Source organism: Diplotaxodon limnothrissa, linkage group LG20 (genome assembly GCF_057381915.1).
Source record: "Diplotaxodon limnothrissa isolate DT_005_m linkage group LG20, D_limnothrissa_male_GT1.1, whole genome shotgun sequence".
In the NCBI taxonomy this organism is placed as follows: domain Eukaryota; kingdom Metazoa; phylum Chordata; class Actinopteri; order Cichliformes; family Cichlidae; genus Diplotaxodon; species Diplotaxodon limnothrissa.
Genome location: NC_140615.1, coordinates 28,241,050 through 28,256,964, shown reverse-complemented (window position 1 = coordinate 28,256,964; position 15,915 = coordinate 28,241,050). Strand labels below are relative to the sequence as shown.

At 41.5% G+C, this 15,915-nt stretch overlaps 2 protein-coding genes across 2 annotated transcripts; one reads left to right on the top strand and one right to left on the bottom strand.

Annotated features, from left to right (window-relative positions):
• Positions 1–5,602: 5,602 nt before the first annotated feature.
• On the bottom strand, positions 5,603–10,200 carry rnf114 (ring finger protein 114). Its single transcript, XM_085344494.1, has 6 exons — positions 10,004–10,200; positions 9,166–9,316; positions 8,843–8,949; positions 7,455–7,569; positions 7,228–7,335; positions 5,603–7,118 (listed from the first exon to the last, which is right to left on the bottom strand). The coding sequence occupies exons 1-6, from the start codon at positions 10,138–10,140 to the stop codon at positions 7,053–7,055; spliced, it is 684 nt and encodes a 227-aa protein (XP_085200620.1). The 5' UTR covers positions 10,141–10,200; the 3' UTR covers positions 5,603–7,052.
• A 435-nt stretch (positions 10,201–10,635) lies between these two features.
• Positions 10,636–15,478, top strand: spata2 (spermatogenesis associated 2). Its single transcript, XM_085344714.1, has 3 exons — positions 10,636–10,689; positions 11,662–12,484; positions 13,668–15,478. The coding sequence occupies exons 2-3, from the start codon at positions 12,134–12,136 to the stop codon at positions 15,021–15,023; spliced, it is 1,707 nt and encodes a 568-aa protein (XP_085200840.1). The 5' UTR covers positions 10,636–10,689; positions 11,662–12,133; the 3' UTR covers positions 15,024–15,478.
• Positions 15,479–15,915: the final 437 nt, after the last annotated feature.

Genomic DNA, 15,915 nt, shown 5'->3' with positions numbered 1-15,915 from the left:
GGTTCTGTGCTGTGTCTAGTCAGCAGTACCCATTCACCCCGGTGAGCTAGAGAGTTAATAATTCAAAAGAAAGCAGGAAAAAGAGGTGATAGGCCTGAGTGACAACACGAAGAGTGTGAGACACAGAGAGAAGTAAGAGTGGAAATAGTGACCACAGAAGGAAGGAAGAACTGAGCGGAAGGACAGAAGTAAAATATATCCATACTATATCTCTTTGGAGAAAGCATGACGTGGCATGAAGTTGTCCCAACATCCAAACTGCACAGATCATTTTACTGGTAGAGACCTTCCCTCCATTTAACTTCCACCTCGTCTGCTCTGGCCATTCTTTTCTCCTCTTACTGTCCCTCTGAGTTTTCACTGTGACCTGCCGTCATCACTATCACTGGTGCCAACATCAAAGTTCAGGATGCTCTCTTCAAGAAAGCACACGAGGATATGAAGGAAACAAACACGGCCCTCCAAACTACGACTGGCACAGACACCACAAGCCTGCGTGTGTAGATATATATATGTACACATACACTCACACATACACACAGATGCTTGAAAGGAATGTCAGCAATGCCAGTAGGAAGGATGAGGGGCAATGGGAATACAAAGAGGTTCATCTCCTCAGAGGGGAAGAAAAACAGGGCAATAAAACCGTCATGTCAAGCCAAGAATCTGCTGATGGCACACATACATATACACAAGTTCAGAGAGACAAAAGAGAATCTGTCAAGCAGATAAAGCCATCACTTCTCCTTTTCATTCCTTGTTTTGTCCAGAGGCGTCCCCCTTTCACCTCTTCTCTGCCCCGCCAACACTTGTCAGGCAAGAGAGTCATTAATGTTTAGCTGGGCAGTGATGACAGCACTGACAGCACTCATCTGTCTAAGAAGACAAGATGAGAGACAGGGACAGCCCATCAAAGCTTGCCACTTAGAGAAGCGAGAGGGGGGAAATGAGGCGAAAACGGGAAAAAGTGTGGCTGGACCAACAGGAAAGGGACTCATCTTTTTATGCAAACTTAAAGGTTACGTCACCAAGGTGGGCTATGAAATAATGCCATTGTCATCTCTATCCTCCCCTCCCTTTTCATCTTTCTATCAATCCACCTACACAGTCTCCTTCTCCCCACCCCTCTGGTCCCCTTCATGTGCTTGTCAGCAGTTTGATTCACTACCTGCAGGTTAGTTACTCATTGAGCCGAGGAGGTACCGGAGCTGATGGAGGTATATGGACGACAGTTTGTTGGGCAGCGACTGGTGGTCGGGGGCTGCGGTTTGAGTGACAGATCTGCCTGGATCGTCCATTCCCTCCTGTAAAGACTCAGAATACAAAGCACAGGAAGTGTAGGGAGGCAAATAGCTTTGAATATGAATGGTACAAAACAGACATGGTTAATAATTGGGAAGTGTTGGACTATTAATCCAGGAGAGACAAGGAAATGCTGTGCTGCTGTTTCTGGCCTTCACTTTTGAAGATACAGTTAAAATAGGAAATGTGAAAATCTTTCCCTGGTAGCTGCATTTTTCTTTTTACAGTTATCAACTATTCACTAGTTGTTCTTTATAATTTCAATAATTGATCAGATTTTTTGTGCAAACATAAGCACTTATGAATATTTGGAAATGCTTATAAGTATTTCTTTTTTTGTTTTATGTGTGACCATTTATGAGTGTGATGCTATAAATCAGTGTTTCCCTCCATCTTTGCCTAATATGCCACAAGTTTAGTGAGAAGGTGCTTTGACTGCCATGACAAGTTAAGTGGAGGGAGTGGGAGCATTGTCTTTCAAATCAGCTGTCAGTGTGTTTATGCTGTCAGCAGTTTGACTCAGTACCTGCCTGGTTAATCATCGAGCTACTCGCCGAGCTGCGAGCTGCAGGAGGTGTGTGGAACACCGTCACGGACCCCCATCATCGCCACAACAGGACAACATCTGATTGACAGATTAGCAAGCACTGGCGCTTTTATAAAGAAAGGGGGGGGGGGGGGGGGGGGGGGTAAGTGAGTGGAACTGAAAGAGGCTTGAAGAGGAAGTGTGAGGTCGAGGTGGTGTGTATGCGCTTGTGTGGGTAGGTAGGATGGAGGACTGGAGGTTACCAGGTCTCCCCAGGATGTAGGCATGTGATGAGGCATTGTAAAGATACAAAATGTGCTGTATGAAATTAATGATGTAAAATAAAATGGAAGAGAACTGAGAAATCCTAATTGAATTGAGAGGATTTACTGGACTGTACAGATGTGTCTCTTTTTGTAGCAGTGACAGTTAGATGGACAGATTAAACTATCTGATTTAAAACAAACAACAACAACAACAACAAAAAACACCCAATCAAAATAATCAAAGTTATGTTTCTGTGGGTTTTCATAACCATAGAGCTAAAAAACAATGTTTTAATGTCATGCAGTTTTCCCACGGGCCATTCTGGACCATGGAAGAAGAAGTGGGCAGACACTTTAATAACAAGCATTGCTTTGAAAGTGAAATTGCCTCCCCTATTGGACATTAATACTGCTACAACTAACATTTGTCCCCCTCACACACTCCCCCAATCCTGATAAGGTTATCCCCACTGTAGTCCTCCCCCCCCCCGATTCCCTCTTGCATGCCCGCTGAGGTTTGATTTCAAATGGAAAAATTAATGGGAGAATAATAGCCTTGGGCCTCACTCTCTTCCACTCATCTTAGTTGGTCTAAAATGGTAAAGTGAGGGGGGGTAAGATTTAGATCAGATCGCCTCACTTGGCCTGATACTCCACTGTGACATCAATGCGCACATACACACCAGGGATTTCGCCCACCCTGCCGCTTTTTTATTTTATTTTTTAAAAACACCGTAGAGGACTTAACTTTCAAATATTAGTACAGCGGCTGTGTGAATTTCAAATAAATAAATAAATGAGGAAGCAATGATTAGCAATTCTCCTGATAGTTATATCAACATGCTTCATATTCATTTTCACTTCCAGGAGAATATTTCTGCAGAAACAGTGATTTTTCAGAACTTTCCAAGCTTTTACAGGGTCTCCTAAAACTAATGTAAGGGCTTTTTTCCACGATGCTTTTGCAGCCACATTTGGGGAAGGACATACAGTAGCTTTAGAAAAAATTACAAAACTTTTGCTTGAATAAACAAAATACATGCAAAAACTGTTCTTTCCTTGTGGTATATTGAATTACATTTCCCATACATTTCCCAGTCTTTAAGAGACAATAATAAAGATAAACTATGTTGTTCTTACAATTCTAAGTACCTCTGTCATAACACTGGCAAAAGTCAGGGTGCAAAAATAGAACATGCGCACAGACAAGATATGCAAGTTTCACTTAAGCTGATACAGGGCCAAGTTGGTTGCAGGCGTTATTAAATCAAAGTTAAGACTCGATGCTCTTAGGCTAGCAAGACAAGAAGTGTGTGTGCGCGCGTGTCTGGTTGGGGTAGGGGGTCGGTTGTTAAGAGTTTAAAAGCGGAAGATGAGTTGGTGTAGAACCAGTATTGATGTCGGGGAAGCCCACTGGCACTTTCTGTTCAAACATTTGAGAGGACCGACCTGCTGAGCTGCAGCACCCGGGTGGCAGGATTCCCACTCTTCCTGTTTCTCCTGACTTTGAGGAATATTTCGGTGAACAAACTCCCAGTGCTCTCCTCACATGCCCCGCACCTCATCAGAGATACCTGCCTCAGCAAAACCGAGAGGGAAACAGACCAAGATAGAACTTTCCAGGAGTTCCTGTCTGTTGTCACCCAGAAATACATTACATGTAATGTTAGAAAACTATTTTTTAAAGGTGACCGCTACATATGTAGTCACTCTATACGCTATATCTTCCACCAAAAGAACAAGGTGATGAACCTTACCTACCACTTCTTTTTCTCTGAACAAAAGTTTTTGGGCAAAACACACAGTTTTAGGGTTGGATGAAACCCATCGTTCTGAGTCTGTTAAAACATTAAATCGTGCTAAAAAGCAAACAGATGAAGTCTTGCTTCGCCCCTTTTTCTACAGATCAGTTTCACGATGACGTGAAAGTCTGCAAAGAGTGCAATTTCACTGATGTCACAAAACTGATGGCTGAATTTGCCGTGTTCAAGTGTCACTGGTGTGGGGAAAACAATTTAGACAGCTACCAGGCATGAACAATATGGACTTCATACAAGTTCAGGAGCGATTCTTTTTAATCAGTGTTCAGGTGAAAGAGAAGGTTTACAATACAGTGAATGAAAACAAAAGACAGCAAAGAGATGTCTCGGGTATAGTGATGGTACGACACACAAAACGAGCCACCGTCCCCACACCTCTCACAGTTTGCCTTTGGGCACATGTACCATTAATTGCTGCCTCTACAGAGCCTGCAGACTGTACGCACCATCCACTGCTCGCATCAAAGAAACCACACACTGAACTTTATGAAATTTTTATTCAATGTGTTCACTTCTCTTCCCTTTTTCCTATTCCCCACCTTGGCCCCCCTCTCCCTTTTAAGCTGCGCCACCAAACAGACAAGAAAGACTTCTCCCTGCCATGTTTTTCAGCTCGACTTCCTTCCTGCCCAGAAGCACTCGAGTATCTCGTTAGTTCTCTCACAGCTAACATCACTCCTCTATCTGCCAGGAGCAAAAACCTGATTGGGGGAAACGTAACGAGAAGAAAGGACAAGAACGGGGGGTGACATCAAGAAGTTTGGTGGATGAGATTCTCAGTAGAGCTAGGTGTAAAGCCGTAATATCATTTAGCTACAGTAATTACAGATGAAAGAAAAAAAAAAAAAAAAAAAAAAAAAAAAAAAAAGGGAGGAGAGATGAGAGGGTTTTCTCTCTCCGAGGACAATGTACACTGAAGAGCCCCGAGTTTCATCATGAAGTTACACATACATGTAAAACCACGCTGCGAGATCTTTGTCGTTATAACACGACCCTGGCTTGACTTCAAATGTACAAAGAAAGGCTTGCAGAAAGCTTGCCTTCCTTCATCCACAGCTTTTGCTCATAGCCAGATTATGACAACTGGGCACGTCCGGTTTTCGCAGTGCTGTGAACAGTGCTTTCTGTTTAAATCCTCCCGCTCACACACAAACACACACACAGTGGTCATCCATCAGCACCGAGTGTTGTTTCTTCCCCCGCATGTCTCATACACACAGGTATAAATCACTGCACCTGATTTCTGGGGCCAGGGTTTAAATAATTAAAGAGCTTTAATTCATCAGGATTTAGCATCTGCTGACAGTAGGGCTGACAGAAGAGAATGAGAGATATATTGAGAAAGAGAAAAAACAAACAAACAAACAAAAAAAACAAAAAGTTCATTAAACATTAGAAAAAAAACATACAAAATTATTACACATTGCACAAGACAGAAAGAAAGAAAAAAGAAAATATCTAGTTCAAAGTGGAACCAAAGACTAGGTGAGAAGGCATTGAGGTTCTGCTCTAGAGCTACTTAATCTGCTGTGTTAAGATTTTTGTTATTTACCTGTTGGCAGAAGACAAACGAGCCTGTTCTACGTGGGTAATCTTACAACTAAGTTGAAAGAATCATTAATGTAAAAAGAACACAATTGCAAAGAAAGACCCCCCACCCCAAAAAACAAAAAACAAAAACTCCCCCCAAAGACATCCAGTAAAAAGAAGATCAAGCAAAGTTGTACTGATTTTTTGTTCGTTTTCCTAACTGCACATGCCGTCTTTTTGGAAGCATACATATAAATGACCATGGATCTTTATGTTTCAAAGCTGTTGAAGTAAAGGAGAAAGTGATAGCCACAAGAAACTGGAGTGTTTTTAGTATAGACCATCTAAGACACTGGGCATGAGAAACACACATCAATAAGTTACATTTAAAGTCTTTTGTTATGTCACTTCATCAACTGCACAAACCGAAAATGTGGTTATTTTGTTTTAACAATGACAAATAACCCCACCAAAAGCCTAAATATTGAAATACCGGTGATTTTTTGTATTAAAACAAAAGTAATAAGTGGAGAACAAAGCACTGGGTAAAGCACACTTATAGAATGAAATCTGTCTTCAATTATGTCCTGCAAGAACCAGCTGTTGTGATGTTGTCACAGAAATGTAGAACTCTACTGCCCTCTTGTGGTTTAGACACATGCAAATAAACTCTCACATGAAAGTGACCAAATGAACCCAAACACACAGATTTTTTTTTTTTTTTTTTTTAAATACTTGCATCTGTAGATTCACTGAATGAACTACTGTGTTAGCCCTATGAGTTCTGGAAGGTTGAAAACAAGATCTACCAGCAGGCACAAAGACATAAGGGAGAAACATCACAAAAAAGCAAAAATGCCATCTCTAGCTGTGTTTGACCCTCATTGTTTATTCTTACCAGTAGATCTGTCAAAACAGAATGAACACACCCAGCCACACTCTAATACACAAACACACGCGCTTCAAAGACAGCACTGAAAAGACAGTTCCCCCCCCCCCCCATCTGCTGAAGAACTGTGGTCAAAAAAAGAAAAAGAAATAAAAGTCCCTTTACCCTTTTGCATTAACATGCGAGTAGAATTAGTATAATATATTTTTCTGTTACTTGAAGACTTCATGGAGTGAAGTTTGTTGTCTGCTGGCAATAGGTAGCCACCTAGTGGTTAGACCCTCTCATAAGATCAAGTATTGACTGCAGAATTTTTAAATCGCAAGTTTGGATGTTTTGTTGCTAGATGACACTTTGTCATTGATAAACAAACAGCTTAAACATAGTTTAGCAGATACCTAACAAACTATCCAGTCTACAGACTCAGCTGGGGGGAGGGCAAGATAAGTGATTATCACACCAGAAACACAGTATTACTCCTAAATCAAACAGTACACTATGTTTTTGTTTTTTTAACCATATTGCGCGATTTATTTTCAGAATAATAAACCTATATATTCATAGTTACGATACCAGTTCCCTATGAAAAATAATTACCCATAAGTCAGTACCACCATCCCCATTCTAGATGAATGATGACACTGTGTGTTTTTGTCTTTTCAAGACCATCATCCCTTCATTTCACTGGATTCCCTCCACCGGTGGATTGTTTTCACACTTCAGTGGTCCATAAGGGAGCGCTGTAAAGCCTCCTGAATCATTGTGTGCTCATCTGTGGAATAATCCTGGGAGGTCATAAGCATGAGAAGGGGAAGAAAAGAAAAAAAAAAATCACTTAAATTCTTATTAACATAAAAAAAACCCAACAACAAATAAACAGAGTGCTTTACTTACAACAAATGTATCATAGGAGAAAGTGTGTCTGATCTTCAGGTGCTGGAAAAAGTCAGCACTCCTGTAGTTAGGATCCCCCCAAGGCATCGAGGCACAGATGGGGCACACCTAAAGAAAACATGAAGGTAATAAAACGATCTTTGAAACACATTATTAACCCAGCTGAAGCCAGTAAGTGTGTGGAAACTCAGAATTATGACAGAATAGGTTTTGTTTTGTTTTTTTACCACTTGGCGTGCATCTCGAGCATGTTGAGTTGTGCAATGTTCAACCAGGCCATCCTGGTCGAGGTTCTGGCAGTTGCAGTAGGGGCAGGTGAAGGTGTAGCGATTTGGCACTGAACTGTGGCAATGAAACAGAAATAATAAAATGTCACAAGGTTTGGTCCTCAACTACATGATTACACTTGAAATGTAACAGGCATCAGCTTATGAAGAAATAAGTGGACATTTACCACAGTTAGTGGCCAATCTTTATCTCTTGTCACATCAACTTTGCACCAGCTGAAAGAGCTTGAGAAAGACTTAAAAGTGACAGTTATTCCTTTTTAATAATAGGAATCTGTTTCATGGCACAAAGGTCTGGAGGGTTAAATAACAAAATAAATAAATACTGGGATCGGTTTCTTACTTTAAACAGTGTTGGAACAACATGCCACAATGTGTGGATTCTTAGTTTTAAAGGCTGCTGTTTGGGTTGCGCCCCCCCCCCCCCCCAAAAGGCTACTTCCTGATTAGTCATAACCTCATTACAAGCGACGGCTTCTCAAACCATCTTCTCGGAACTTTCTCCAGGAAGCACAGTTGTCATAAATACTTAACATCCATATATGATAAAAACCACATCCACTTCATACAACTTGACAATAATAGTGTTTTATGTTTTCTAAAGATGAATGTTGTACTGTTTTCTATACACTCTGGAAAAATTACAATCAGAAATTACGACAGGTAAAATACAGAATGCTTAGCATATGCTTGATCATACTTTATAATACTATTTTTCTTGCAATCAAGATTGGGTTCAATTTGAAATCCCGTTTGTGCTAAAACTTCTATTTATTTTATTTTTTTACCTTAAGTGCAAAATGTATACACTACATAAAGTAAAACCGCAAGAGAGCTTTTCTTATTTGACTGACATGTTAGGCATGCCAGTGAAACAAGGCAGTAATAGAGTCACGACTTTGGAGTCTTATCAAACAACAATGTACTGCCAAGAGTTTATAATACTATAAACATAGGGAATTTTATATCACGAGAAGATATTCCATCATTTGTCACAATGAACAGGTCAACTGTTTACATTTGGCACTTAAGTTACAGTGAAATCTACCATAAATCATATCATTGAATATATTTGATTGGGCCAACAGAACTCTATTTCCTATGTACAGTACTTTCTGCTGCATTAATGAAGCCCTCTCACTGAAACGACTGACAGGGCTACACTCTTTTCCTTTTTCACTTTGGATTAGTGTTGGTCCAAAGGTGACCTTTAATTTATACAACCCAACAAGCAGCAGTAATTGCATGCAAAGTCTGACTCTACAGTGTAAACCATTTTGCTTTATTATGTAGGGAATAGCAAATAATTGTTCTGCTTCTTTCCCCACCTGACGATGGCAGGCTGACTCTGGGCAGTTGTCCTGACTCCCTCCTCAATGTACTCCTGGTATTTTGAACAGGCAGCTGTGTGGCTTCTCATCTTAGAAAGCCCAACCTAATTGGGGGAGGAGTGACACATATCAGTAACTTCCAGTATATGACCATCATCATAAAATTGTTGCTATTATCTAAATATAAAGACAGAAATTTAGACACAGCAAAACATTAAGATTATGCATGTGCAGTTATTGGATCTTCACCCTCTGTGATTGCTTCATAAATGGGAGTCAGTTCAGTGATATTTTAGCTTTTGGTCTGTAGTGAAACTTACCTGTGTGCCACAACCCTTACAAGCTGCCACAGAAGATTGAATAAGTGCCTCGAGTTGAGCAGCTTTAGTCCAGTGGCCCGGAGCACCTCGACATACAGCACAAACGGGCTTCTGTGGACGCAGACATTCCTGCAAACAACTGTGGCAAAACCTGTCAAGAGATGGGTGAAAGAATGTGATTGCTACACAAGAGAAATCAACTAAATTGTCAGTTTTAATTTGAGCTCTGGTTACCTTAGGCTTTAAAAAAAAAAAAAAAAAATAAAAAAATAATATATATATATATATATATATATATATATATATATATATATATATATATATATATATATATATATAAAAACAAACAAACCAAAACAAAAACATGCAACAACTCTGTTTGCATTAACGCATGGCCTGCCATGAGAAAAAACAAATACTGTCACTAAAACAAACCTTTATTATGCTAGTGACTGGACCTTCCTGTAACTCATATGGAAAGTCCCCCACCTCGAGAATAGCCAGGGACTTGTAGTTCTTTAAAGTGGTTTCAAGAGTTAGAGCAATACACATCCAAACTACAACTCCCAAGTGAGGCCTCCTTTTTGATGTAAACAAAACTGAAACTGATTTAGCAAGCTGGAACTGTTTTTGTCACATATTCGAGAGAGAAAAACAGAAAAAACGGGGTCGTAGCACGAGAAGACACTCGCGAGGCCGATATTTTGCAACTCTGGTGTGACGACACATTTAAAGTGAAGCCCTTTCCTCCATTGTTTTTGCCTCTTTTCACTGTATCGTTGGTGGCAGACGCGGGTTAGGGGGAGGGCGACCGAAAATAAACGGCAAAAATACTCACGTATGTCCACACTGTGTTGTCACGGGACTGTCGAATATTTCGAGGCAAACTGGACAGACGAATTCGGACACGTCGTTGCTCCCGTCCGAGGCGTTCTTCTTGTGAGGTGCTGCGCTAAAGCCTCCGAGCATCGCCATTTCTTTTCTTCACTGAGTCGGTTCAACCACCAGCACCAACCGTCCCCGTGACGACGTCATCGGGTTCTTGTTCTTTTTTAAGCGCGAGGGGGCGGGGTTACCGGCGAAAGTAAACATCGTAACACATAATTGTACGACATATTTACTAAATTTGTGACACACCCCTCCCACTAGATTTTGAAACCCCCCAGAGACATTGAAAATATTACAATATATAGTTATACAAATAAATCAAAATTATTCAGGCACTAATACAACGAAAAAGCAGGAAATCCACACCACTAAATGCATACCTTCGGCAAATCATTATGAACCCGGGAAATCTGTCTCTGCGCGCACGCGAGCCTATATTTTTTTCCCCCAAGCAAAACAAAAACAAAAATGAATGAAGACTGTGGATGATGTAGTTGGGGGTCTGTATCCCGTCTTCCCTAGCACGTGGGCTCCTGATGCTGATGAACTGTCAGGATTGAGCGCATGCGTGTTGTTATACTGGGAATTTCCAACAGCTGAGGAGGCGTAGCTAGCCATGATTAGCACTTGTTAAAGGTAAGATTTGCGAATGGTGGTGTTTCTGTTTGAAAAAACGTCTTGATCCCCTAGTGGGAGCGCATTAACGCTTGGTCCCAAAAGAAGGTCACCTTAAAAACTCGCTGTGTCTTGATATTTTATTTTAAACTGGCGAATAATGTCTGTGTAGCGATGGAACGCCCTGCTAGCCGAAAGCAATTGTTAGCTAACCAGCTACGCTGAAATGGGCGTTCACTGTTTAGCTTATATTCAGTAGGGGGGCCATAGCAGTGGCAGCATCGGGTTTGAGATTCATGGAGAATTAATGTATACGCTCTAAGAGTATTACTTTATATTGCCATTGGTCACGGTGGACTAAATTTGTTGTAGTAGATACGCAGTTGTAAAGCATGAGTCTGGCTAAGGCTCATTGGTTGCTAGCTCGTTGAGCGGATGTTCGCAGAGATTTTCAGGTAACAGGTATAGCCAGCCAGCCAGCTTGCAAGAATCTGAGAGCAAAATGTTTGCTCTCCTGTTGTTCAAGCCTCGTACTATTTTCACGATGTGTTTGTTTATGAGTTTTGAGTTGGAAGCTAAGCTAGGGCTAGGGTTAGCGCCACTCTGGTTTACACGCATGTAGTACCAATAGCTGAAACGCTTACACTGGCGCAAACGTGTGAGAGGGATGTATACATCAGTAATGAGTTCCTCTCTTGCTTATTTAAGCTATAATTCCACTGGCCTTTTTCTTGGTTATGTACATTGTAAAACAAACAAACAAAAAAAAAAGCCCTTTTACTATGTGACAGACAAAAAACCCACCTACCCACCCACCCAAACGAATCCATCTTCACATCTCTACAGAGATGGTCCTGGATTAGTGTATCTTCCCTCTTATCTGAACCTCTAGATATTTCAAAACATGCTTAACCACAGTTAAATTGCATTTTCATTTGGCTAGAACCGAAAATGATATTTTTATCTTAACAGATATTGCTTGTGTCATTTCAGCTTGGACATGGCTGACAACAACCCCAAGATCATGAATCTGTCGTCTTGATGAGTGACCTTGAACTCTACCAATGCTGAAACCAAGCAGTGGAATAGATGCAAGTCTGTGTGCCAAGGAAAACCTCCCCCTGACGTTATCTTGCATGCCAGAAGCCTGTTTTTTGGGAAACAAGTCAGGTTTTGAGCCAAAACCAGAGATGCTCATACCAAGGCATCCTTATGGGCTACAGCCTTGCTACACCAACTGAAAGCACTAGAAAACTGCACCTCTTGCTTAGAGGATGTGCTACTGAGTGGATGCAAAGACTGACTCCTCTGCCATCTCTCCGCAACATTAACAATTAGTGTATACGGTTTAAAAAATGGTAACCAAAAATGGTGTCTGAATGTGGCATTTTGTGGTTGGGCATGCTAAAAGGTGTGAGGCTCTCTCAGAAAAGTATAACAGCTGACTAATAGTCTGCTGCTAATAATGGATGCCAAGTTAAAAGAGGACCTGTTCCGGAGGTATGTGACAGCACTGGAGAAGCGCCTGGAGGAAGGAGGGGATAACAGGGGGACTGGAAGTACGCAAGAAGGGGAAAGAAGCAGACACAAGGACAGTGAGGCCTTACTTTCCACAGCCACAGCTCTGCTAGGAGCCTATCAGCCAGATCCGGCACAGCGATTTCGCATGGTGCGTTTCTATGAGGTAGTGGAGAACTCCCTCCGCTCCCAGAGAGGAGTTAACCTGAAGGGCCTGGAGAGAGCCTTCCATACCCTGGAAACCATCTGCACCAACCTCCTGCTCTTCCCTTGGAAGAAGGAATTCAGATGTATAAAGGTGACTTTATTTTATTGATGGGATATTTAATATACTTTGCTTAGATTAGTTTACTCTAATAGCCAAAATTTCACTATTAATACACTTGTTATAACAGAATGAATCATTATTGTCCAGTCTTGAGCTTTGAGATACTGAGCTTTGGCAATTAATCAGGGCAGTGCGTGTGTACACCGAAATACTTTTGTGAATTTGCATATCTTTCAGACTGTCTTTTGCAGGCAATATATATGAATATCTTTCCTGACCTTTATTATGGAAGCGAAACTTTTATGTTTGTGTACACATTCTCAGGCTTTATGCAGATATCTGATATCTGCATAATCTTAAGAGATTTGTGTTGTTGTACCTTAATTACTTGTTGTCTAATCCTAACATCATAAAGTGTGTATACAAACAAAAGTTTGATCCCACCAGCATATCTGAAAGTACATGAGTGGTTATCCCCTGTTTCATAAACTGCTTGACATGTTTTTTAGTAAATTAATATCTAAAAGTAAGAACATTTTTCTGAAACTTTTAAAATTTGTATAGATTTGTAATTTTAGTGAACACACATGCAAAGAGGACCTGTTATTATGATTGCTTCTGCTCGGTGAATAAGTGACAGATTAAAAGGAAAGCTGTAACTCTTGACCCCTCTGTTTTGCTTTGGGGATTTATGTTGCTGGCATTCTTTAGCTCTACTTGTCTTCTTAGAGGGAAAGCACTGCAACTCAATACGAAGTTGTTTGGTGTGAAACATTTCTAACCTAATAGGAGAGGGAAATGTCCTTGCACACAGAGCCGAAACCGTTATGAATGATCTTATGGCGTTCACCCTCACAAGATATCAAGTTAACTGATTGTCTATGGGAAATTTCTGTACATGTTAGACAGCCTTCTGCCACCCAAAAAGGAAAAAAATAGTTGTCCCCACTTCTGGTGGTTTTCTAAAGCACTTTGTTTGTTTTTCCCTTGAATCTATCAGCTAATTCTATCTAGAACTATATCTAAAATAAGTATTTGTTATTAGAGAGGTGGCCATTGCAGCTTTACATTGAGGTTGTTGTAATTTGTGCTAATCATCTGTTTTTTCATATAAAGATGTGCATTTCTATATGTTTTTGTCTTTATTTTTGGCTTCATGTCAGCCTGTTTTAAACAACTGACACTTATGCTGATTCTCATTTCTCTCTTTAAGACCTTCACTGGCCCATATGTGTACCATCTGCAGTCTGCCATTTCTGATGCTGAACTCCGAACTTTAATGCGCACCATTGGCTACACCTGTGACCATGATTCGCAGTTCCATTTGCAGGAGCATCCAGGAGGTGCAAATCATCTGCGGCAGTTGGCATTTGAACTCTTCCTGGCCCAGGCAGAGTGTCGTCTTCTGGGAGAGGTAGTGGCTCTGGCCCGTGGTTCAGCGTCAGAACTGGAGGCCCTGGAGCTCCGCAGAGGTTGCAGAGATGATGCAGCTGGCTGTGCTGAAGCGCTCCGCAGACGTGACAGCCTTGGGGCAGATATGGCTCGGCTGTCCGTGCGGCCATTGGATATAGAAAAGCCTCATGCCCACCACCTTAGGCGAGGTAGCCGACCATCTAAGTCTGTGGATGTTACAGATGGGGCTGGTCACTGGCATGCAGCGGTTAGCAAGCCTGTCTTGAAGGCTTCATTGAGTCTGAGGAAGGAGCCTCTATTTGTGGATGCAGAGGAGGATATGAAAGATGAGATCATCAGGCCCAGCACCTCAATATCTCTTTCCTCTGTGGTTGCTCCACCTTCCTATAGCCCTGTTGCAGATTTCTTCCCAATTCAGTCACCTCCCCCAGCGGATCCCTACACATCCTACCATCCATCCTCTTTAGATGAGATTGACTTGTACACAGAGAGGGGTGGGGCTGGCACAGGAGGAAGGCAGACCCCGTCTCGACCTCTATCCAGAGAGCCTCGAGATGGAAGGGATGGGTGGCTGCACAAAGGTCATGGTAGTGTGAAGTGCCAGGGTTGCGGGCTGGGCTGCACCACAATGGCCTCCTGCCAGAGGTGTGACATGATCCTCTGTTCTGCCTGTCATGATGTGGACCCCTCCCCTTGCTGTGGCCTGCAGGACTACCATCTAAAATCTCCACGACCTCTTGATGGATACATTCCTGTCAAGGAAAAGCTCTCTGTCTACTCTAATACTCATACTCACTCCCATCTCCATCCACACCCCCTCACACTGACCCACTCACATTCTCATCCCCACCCTCATCCTCAGATGGTGGAGAAGCCCCTCATGTCCACTAAGCTGTTTCCCAGCAAGTCTGTTGCCTTGACAACACCAAAGGGAGGCAGCAGTGAGCGAATAAGCATGGGGGGATCGCGATGCGGGTTTTGCAACAAGCCAGGTGCATCACACACCTGTGTGAACTGTTCGAAAGTGTCATGTGACTCGTGCATGGGCTTGTATGCAAAAGATATGTGCACGCGAAAGAATCCTCAGCACAACTTTGTGCCCAACCATCAGCTCAACTTCAAAACTGGCACCATATCTCACCTGGTGTACCGATGAATCAGGCAGACAGAATATTCTTTTTCCCTTCCACTCCCCTCCTTTAACTTGCAACATATTCTTGCACGATTGCTTTAGCTTTCTTTCCATTTAAATCATTCATGTTCTTCATCTCGGTCCAGTGCTTTATTTATTTTTTTGGTCTTAGTTTTATTTTTCCTAACCCTCTTTTAAACTATGTACATTTTCTCTTACTGTTGTAGGGCCATTGGATGCACATGCCACAGAGAGCCATATCGTCTGCCCATCTCTCTGCCTTGTACAAGATCAGGCCTTTTTATCTATTTCTTCTTCCTTTTACCTTGCTACCTGCTCTTGAGTAGTCATGTGATGTTGTAGCGCTTCCCAAATCCCTCAAATCTTGTCCTCATCAAAAAGGGAAACTGGAGAAAGTTTAATTCCTTCTCATTTTGAATGAATTCCGTCCAAATGAACATAATCTACTTTGCCTAATTTCTCAGCTAAAAAAATCTTCTAATATATATATATATATATATATATATATATATATATATATATATATATAAATATATAAATAAATGTACAGTATATATATGTGTGTGTGTGACTGAATGAGTGAACATGTATGCGTGAGTGAGTGTAGAAAAGACCTCTGAGCTTGCATTGTGATAAAGGGGTCTTTTTAACTTGAAAAAAATATAGGAAAAAAGAGAAAACATACACTGGAAGTCAATAAGTCAATAGTATATATTTTTAATCTCTATTCTCTAGAACAACGTGAGACTGTTAAATGGGCATGAGGCCTGGCATTAGGAATTTTGGGCTATAAACTTATATATGTGGGTATGGGGTGGGGATATCTCAAGGGGACACACTGAGACAATGGTCGAATGCCATAGATCAGGGGTGCTCACACTTTTTCCGCATGTGA